Here is an 8,171-nt window from a genome sequence, read left to right as displayed (position 1 = left end):
GTGTGTGTGTGTGTTTGTGTGAATGTGTGTGTGTGTGTGTGTATGTTAGCGTGGGTTTGTGTGTGTGTGTGTGTGTGTGTGTGTGTGTGTGTGTGTGTGTGTGTGTGTGTGTGTGTGTGTGTGTGTGTGTGTGTGTGCGTGTGTGTGTGTGAGATTGTGTGTGATTGTGTTTATGTGTGAGAATGTACGTGTCTGAACCCGTGCAATTGGGGTTGAGTGTTTACTGCATCTCCAGGATGTGGTTTTGAGAATGTATGCCGGAAACACACAACATTTATCATTGATATCACTGTTGTTGCTTTCTCCTTCTCAGTCCCTGTTTCTAACCTGCCCTATGTGTTCTCTTTTCCTTTTCGTTGTTAAAATACTACTTTACAATGGATGCCATGCTTATTTTAAAAGGGACCATGATCAAAAAGTCCCAGCAAAGGAGAAGGACATCTCCATGCAACTATAAGGAGAGATTGTTTATCTTAGACACTCGGTCCTTGAGCTATTTGGAACGGCGTCCTGGGGTATGTATGCATTCATACATTTTGCTTTATACTTGATCTCTGTTCAAACTGGATTTCATTGGATCTCTGCTTCAAAAAGACCATGCCTGTGATAAAAGTTACTTTTTATTGTTTTAGAAAAAGCCTATTCTGAAAGGTTGTATTCAGCTGTCGAATATAAGGTGTGCAGAGATTGTATGCAGCAGTATTCCTATACCATGCACCAATAAGTATCCCTTTCAGGTAAGTTAGCTTTATTAAAATTTCGCAGAAAACCACAAAATCTGCATGTGTTTATGTAACACGCAGACAAAAACAAACATGATCGGGTTGTGATCCTTACATGTCTCCACAGGTCTTCCATGACAATCTACACCTCTACATTTTTGCTCCAGACAACTACTGTCGCCAGAGATGGGTCAGGGCCCTCAAAGAGGGTAAGCAGCACTTGAGCTTCAGGGATAATTTTGGGGGCATCCGTGGCATACTGGTTAAGGAGTTGGACTGGTTAACCGGAGGGTGGCCAGTACGAATCCCGAACCTTCACGGATGTGGTGCCCTTGAGCAAGGCACCTGAAACTCCCACCTGCTCCCCAGGCGCTGCACCGCGGCAGCCCGCTGCTCCGGTGGTGCCGGTGTGCCCCCACGTGTGTGCCTCCATTTGTGTGTGGTCCTCTGTGTGTGTATGTGTTCAGCGGCTCCCCGGATGGGTCAAAAGCAGAGAAGAATTTCCCCCTAAAAGGGATGAATAAAGTATAACAAAACAAAGAAACAAAAATAAGTTTGAAGCTAGACATGCTCAAACAATGACATCTCATGCTGCTCTACTGTGCCGTGGCACTCCACTCAACTGGAATTATCTTTGTTCCCTGATGTAGAGATAAGACTTAATAACTTGGTTGTAAAATACCATCCAAATTTCTGGATGTACGGGAGATGGCAATGCTGCCATCAGACAGAGAAACTGGCCGCAGGGTGCAAGGAGTACAGTCCAGAGCCTAATGGTTTGTATTTAGAATTGTACTCGTTTTTTTTTACAGTTTTTTTACCAGCTCTAGCTTTGATGGAGACAGTACTTTGAAATCAGTAATATGTTAAATGCTATTCTCTATTGTATATTAAGTGCTATTTATTTTTACTATTATTTTGCTGTTGCCACAGTGAATTGTCCTCTTAAACCCTGGTGGTCAATATTACGAGGATATTCAATCAACAAAGTCTGATTCGGTCTCATGTGACTCTACAGGTACAAAGGTTCTTCCTGAGGTACCGGAATCCAAAAATACAGATCGTCTGGTACGCACAGTATTTCTGAACCAATTTCCATCTAAAATGTACTTTTCCTTTTTTATCAAATGTACTTAAAATACATTTTCTTTCCTTTCTTTCTTTCCTTTTCCTCCCTTCCTCCCTCCCTCTCTTTCTGTTCCCATCCCTCCCTTGAAGGGGTCTCCTGACAACGAAGGAGAGGGGCTCGTCGTGGCGCTGCAGGACTACACCCCCCAAGGACACAGTGACTTGCCTCTTAAGGCAGACCAGGAGTACACCATGATCGACAGCTCGCACCCCGAATGGTGGATCATACAAGATAACATGGGGTAACCACTGAAAAAACAAAATCTCCATGTCCCTCCATTCAAAGACCATCTTAACTCAGTGTGTTGTTTTCCCTGTCTCCGATAAGGCAAAAAGGCTTTGTTCCCTGCACCTACATTGCTGAAAAGTCTGGCAGAAACTTTGACAGATTTGAGTGAGTTGAAGGACTTTCATTTCATTCATCTCTCAAACTAAATGGGAGAAATTAACAGCTTTACTTTAACCTGAGCCTTTTTATTCCTAGCTGGTACAACAAAGACGTGACCCGACTGCAGGCAGAGGAGCTCCTGATGACCGAGGTAAAATAAGTGTTAAATTCCAGGTTGGCCCACTGAGCCAAATAGACTGTGCCACATCCATTGTGAAGTGAGAAAGCTTTGACGTAAATTGTCACCTGCCGTGCAAGTGTGGCCTCTTTTGCACAATGTACCCAAGACACTCGTCAAAAGGCGCAACAGAACCACCATGTTGGCAATGTCAAACTTCCTGCCATTAGATCTTTTTTGGTATGGCATCTCAAATTCCAATATCAGTTGGTAATGTACGCAATTGCCTTCTTCATTCTTGTTTTTTTCTTCGTCAGTAAGTTGATTGCCAATCGGTCAATGACAATGTACAATAATAACTGTTGCTCGCTGCTGCAGTTATGTTTTAAATTAAAACTCACTCCATCGGCTGAATTTGTTTGTTAAGGGGAGAGAAGGAGGTTTCATGGTGCGGGACTCCAGACACGCAGGCTTCTACACCGTTTCAGTTTTCACCAAAGCAGCCGGGTAATCACACATTACTGCCAATCATCACCAGACCTTTAATGATCTGTGCTCTACGAAATTGTGTTTTAAATAATGTGCATACTTACATACTTCTCTGGCCTTTTGAAAGACACAATGTACTCTATTAACCCCATATGTGGGTGTTACTGCAGAAGAACAGGGGTGCTTTTATAAATAAACAATATTTATTGGATTAAGCAGTAGATTCAAATTCAAAGTATACATTTTTGTATCCAGCCTGTAATTATTGTAAAATGTCATGTGTACTTCACATTTAGATTGAATACAAATTACCTACTATAATTTATTATTGGACTTATTTTTGAACAAATAATACAACAAAAGTGTGTTTTTCTAATTTTTGTTCGCATGTTGGCCTTCAGCTCTAATGGATTGAAGAATCCCAGAGTGAAACACTATCAGATTAAAGTGATTGTGGCAGGAGGAGAGCAACGTTTCTACTTGGCGGAGAAGCACCTATTCAACAACATTCCCCAGGTCATCACTTACCACAAACTAAACGCTGCAGGTATGACCGTTTAGTTAATTTCAACTACTACTTCTATTAAGAATCTTTGTTGAATACTTTAAAATTCATTTCCTGTTGTAGTGGTGTTAAACAAGCGTTTCCTGTGTAGTATTACCTATCTGCAAAGCAATTACTGTATCAATGTGAATTTTGTTTGTGGCTTTATTCTGAAGATATTTTGTGTGTGTGTGTGTGTGTGTGTGTGTGTGTGTGTGTGTGTGTGTGTGTGTGTGTGTGTGTGTGTGTGTGTGTGTGTGTGTGTGTGTGTGTGTGTGTGTGTGTGTGTGTGTGTGCATGTATTTGTATGCGTGCATATGTATGCGCTGTACGATGGAAATACGTGGCTTTTGGAACACTTATCACAGGTCTCATCACACGTCTAAGAAGGCCAATCTCCCATAACAGTATATCAACCAACAGCTCTTTCATTCACAACGAAGGTCAGAGATGTATCTAAGAAATTCTAACCAACCCTTTTTTATTATTTAACAAGTGTTGTGATGTGTTGTGATGCACCACAAATAATTGTAACATACAATCATTTAAAATGTTCGAAAATGACAGCTTTGAAAATAATGATTATACTTCCATGTAGATTGGATTGCACAATCCCCTAAAGGATAGCAACGGAGCCGACAGTCACATCATATTTGGATGTGATCTGAACCAAGTGTTTCGAAACAACTGCACGCGAAAGCATGCAGTTGATCTGCTGCAGAAAGCATCTAGACGTATGCTTAAGAAAGAGAGGGAGTGAGAATGATAAAGCCATCCAACCTTCCAGTTTAGTTTAGCTTTATCAGTAGGTGATGTGTAACCATGGACCATAACTTATGCAACAACAACAACTATAAAAACAAACAACCACTAAAAACTGATCCTGACAGCGACCGACAATCTGAACCCAGTTGGACTCATTGATTCATTGAGCGCCCGATCCGGGAGTGCAGTCGCTCATACTTTCTCCCTGGCAATGCAGACCGATGGGAGGTGGACCCCGAGGAGCTGGTCCTGGGGGAGGAGCTGGGCAGCGGTCAGTTTGGCATGGTGCTGGAGGCCAGGTGGCGAGAGAAGAGGGTGGCAGTGAAGATGGTGAAGGAGGAAGCCATGTCGGAAGACGAGTTCATTGAGGAAGCCCAGGTTTTGACGTGAGAAGACCGTTCGATCGTAGTTCTTGTTGGTTCACTTTAGCACTGCAGCCTTGTGGGTGTGTGTGAGTTAACTTCAATCTCTCCAGTTATATTTTGTGTTCTTTAAACCTGGTCGTCCTAACAATGATGTTTGTTGCTCGAGAATTGATTATATGTGTGCATTTGTCTGTGTCTGTGTTTCTGGATTTGTCTGTGTGTGTGTGTGTGTGTGTGTGTGTGTGTGTGTGTGTGTGTGTGTGTGTGTGTGTGTGTGTGTGTGTGTGTGTGTGTGTGTATGTGTGTGTGTGTGTGCGCGCACACACGGGGGAGTATGTGTATATGTATGTTTGTGCGTGTGTGCATGTGTGTTCGTGTGTATGTATGGGTACTTGTGTGTGTGTGTGTGTGTGTGTGTGTGTGTGTGTGTGTGTGTGTGTGTGTGTATGTGCGTGTGTGTGTGTGTGTGTGTGTGTGTGTGTGTGTGTGTGTGTGTGTGTGTGTGTGTGTGTATGTGTGTGTTTGTGTGTGCGCGTGCATCTCACATGCATGGGTGTGTGTGTTAACAGGAAGCTGTCCCACTGTAAGCTGGTGAAGTTGTATGGGGTGTGCTCCCAGCGCAACCCGCCGTGTCTGGTGCTGGAGCTGATGGAGAACGGCTGCCTCTCAGACTACCTGAGGGCCAGGAAAGGTCAACTCTCCCCGGCCACCATGCTGGTGATGTGTCTGGACGTCAGCGAGGCAATGGCCTACCTGGAGAGTTTAAAGATCATCCACAGAGATCTGGTAAACCAAAAAGATAATTAAAAGGACCCCGCTTAACTACTAGGCAGGTGTGGTGTGAATGAGTCCTTTCAGCTCCTGTGGTGACATTCCACGTGGGAGTGTCCACCCACTTATGATGGATAGCTCAGCCTGCCAGTTGGTACAGTCCATCTATCTATCACACATCTTGGTGACAGTGTAGATTTGATTTTGGCTCGCAAAATGGCTTGTTATCTTACATCGCACATGTGGTAGTGGTAAAGTAGAGGGGCTTTAAAGATGCTATCAGTAAGATCTAAGAGCTACACTTTGAGGTTTTTTACAAATACCATAGCCATCAACCTTCATTGAGTGAATGAAATGCTCTGTGCGAATATTTGTTTACAGTTGATCTGTGCCTGCCTGGGAATAGGACGATTTACTTTATAGACATCAATCCCATTCACACACAATCACACAATCCCAGCGTTATCCTAGATCTAACTTACCCCGGCTTTGAGAACAATATAGCTGTCATGGTTGCCATGGTTGTTGATTTGTAGTACGCCGCGTTCTTCTCCTCTGTAGGCCGCCAGGAATTGCCTGGTATCAAAGAACAACGAGGTCAAGGTGTCCGACTTCGGCATGGCTAGGTGGGCTCCTCGAAGCAGACAGTCACCAACAATAGTGGGTTTCGTATGTGATATTCCTCAAAATGATCCTTCATTTATTTGTGTGTGTGTGTGTGTGTGTGTGTGTGTGTGTGTGTGTGTGTGTGTGTGTGTGTGTGTGTGTGTGTGTGTGTGTGTGTGTGTGTGTGTGTGTGTGTGTGTGTGTGTTTAACAGGTATGTTCCGGATGACCTGTATACTTGCTCAATGGGCTCCAAGTTCTCCATTAAGTGGTCGGCACCGGAAGTCATCAAGTACTCCAAGTTCAGCAGCAAGTCAGATATCTGGTCCTTTGGTACGACCGTCTATCTATCTTACATTGCATTTTCTAAAATGCTTTTTTAACTCTGCCTTTTCTTTCTATATATCTTAAAAAAAAATCGCATGTCTTATTTGATCTATTATTTTATTTTATTGTATGACAATTTTTATATGTGAGTCTGTCTGTCTCTCTGTCAGTCTGTCTGTCTGTCAGTCAGTCAGTCAGTCAGTCAGTCAGTCAGTCAGTCAGTCCGTCCGTCCGTCCGTCCGTCCGTCCGTCCGTCCGTCCGTCCGTCCGTCCGTCCATCTATATATGTGTCAATATATTTATTTATGCATCTGTTTATCTACTTAAAATGTCTGCCTGCATGCCTGTTTGTCCATCTATCTGTCTGTCAGCCCGTCCATCTGTAATTTGTCTGTGTGTCCGTCCGTCTATCCGTCTGTGCCTTCGTCCATCTGTTTGTGCATCCCTCAATCAGACCATGCATCTGTCTGTGTGTCTGTCCATCCACCTGGCTTTTCCCTCCATCCATCCATCCATCTGGCTGTCGGTCAGTCAGTCCAATCGACCCGCCTGTGAATCGGTCCATCCATCTGTCCGTGTCTCCGTCCCCGTAGGTGTGCTGATGTGGGAGGTGTTCAGCGAGGGCCGCATGCCGTATGAGCACAACACCAACACTGAGGTGGTGGAGGCCCTGGCCACGGGCCTGAGGTTACCGCGGCCCCGTCTGGCCCCTGACGCGCTCTACCTGCTGATGGAGGGCTGCTGGCGGCAGGTAGGGAAGACGCAAGACATTGGACCCATTTAGCCCAAGCTGCATTTTTACATCCTTAGCCTAAAAACGCATAATTGCGCATTTCATACTTTGGCAAAATTGCAATATCTAACTTAACTCTACTCCCCTAGGCCTGCTGGTTCACTGTGCCTCATTTGGCTGTATCCTCAGTCAACCAGAGTGTTTATTTACATCCCATAATCACTATCGGCCAAAGTCATCTATCTGACCGAGGCATTTTTAACACTAGATACGAGATGAACCTTAAAATATGACTGAGGCGAGTTGTCAATAATGAGCAGGGAAGAGTTATGGATGAGTACACGTTGACTACAGACATTGGATGTTGAACCCAGGAATTTTAGGCTGGGAATCACCCAAGCCGTTAGACTTGTCTGCCCTATGTAGAACATCTATGCCATTGGGTGGGACACCTTTTCCAAAGTGCTTTAAAGTACTACAGATGCATGTAGTCAGATGATCAAACCTCCAACCGTGGCAGTGTTGATACAAATTGAGCGAGACTGGACAACATTGAGATAGACGGGACAATGTGAGAGAACACAAAAATACCTGATAATAAAGATGAGTGATGTTCAGATATAGTAAATAAATTTTTGTGTGCCTTCTCATTTGCAGAAACCAGGAGATCGTCCATCCTTTGCTGTCCTGCTGCATGAGTTGGCCTCTGTCTGAAACCTCAAAGAAATTATTTATGATGCATTTGTTATCATATACTGGACAAAAAAATGTATGGTTCTTTATTTAAGTTATTTATTGATTTATTTACGTATTTGGTTGAATGCGATTTTAAATATGAACAAATAATTACTTTGTAGTAGGGTCATGATCTCTTGATACTAAGCGATAAATATTCTGCCAATTATATATTGTTTGACCCCTAGAGGGCACACACAAACACCTTCGAATGCTCAATTACTGCTCATCTTTGGCATAAACGTGGTAGTCTAAATTCAGCGTCTCAAATTGCTGTCGCTTTCATTTTTTTACCCATTGATGATAGTTCCACTAGGCCTACTATATGAATGCAAATATGGATTCATTTTTATTTTCTTTATGAAATACACACTTAGGAACATACAGTTAATAAATTATGAATGAAAACGTTGATGGGTGTTTGTTAAAGAAGTAGGCTCCATCGCTAGGTGTTTTTTAAGAACAATCTACGATTTGAAAT

The 8,171-nt window shown here is 43.3% G+C and overlaps 1 protein-coding gene across 2 annotated transcripts; it reads left to right on the top strand.

Moving 5' to 3' along the window:
• The first annotated feature begins 280 nt into the window (after nucleotides 1-280).
• itk (IL2 inducible T cell kinase) lies at nucleotides 281-8,094 on the top strand. Of its 2 annotated transcripts, XM_030367920.1 has the most exons (17): nucleotides 281-515; nucleotides 633-737; nucleotides 850-931; nucleotides 1,373-1,498; nucleotides 1,741-1,790; nucleotides 1,941-2,092; nucleotides 2,179-2,244; nucleotides 2,335-2,389; nucleotides 2,784-2,863; nucleotides 3,247-3,392; nucleotides 3,758-3,832; nucleotides 4,372-4,540; nucleotides 5,089-5,305; nucleotides 5,852-5,916; nucleotides 6,110-6,228; nucleotides 6,816-6,973; nucleotides 7,613-8,094. In XM_030367920.1, the coding sequence occupies exons 1-17, from the start codon at nucleotides 378-380 to the stop codon at nucleotides 7,667-7,669; spliced, it is 1,860 nt and encodes a 619-aa protein (XP_030223780.1). In that variant the 5' UTR covers nucleotides 281-377; the 3' UTR covers nucleotides 7,670-8,094. The 2 variants fall into 2 exon arrangements, with proteins under 2 accessions (XP_030223780.1, XP_030223781.1); XM_030367921.1 differs by lacking the exon at nucleotides 1,373-1,498.
• The last annotated feature ends 77 nt before the right edge of the window (nucleotides 8,095-8,171 follow it).

This window comes from Gadus morhua, chromosome 10 (assembly GCF_902167405.1).
Source record: "Gadus morhua chromosome 10, gadMor3.0, whole genome shotgun sequence".
NCBI classification, from domain to species: domain Eukaryota; kingdom Metazoa; phylum Chordata; class Actinopteri; order Gadiformes; family Gadidae; genus Gadus; species Gadus morhua.
The sequence above is the reverse complement of the archived record's forward strand: the minus strand, read 5'-3'. Positions and strand labels throughout refer to the sequence as shown.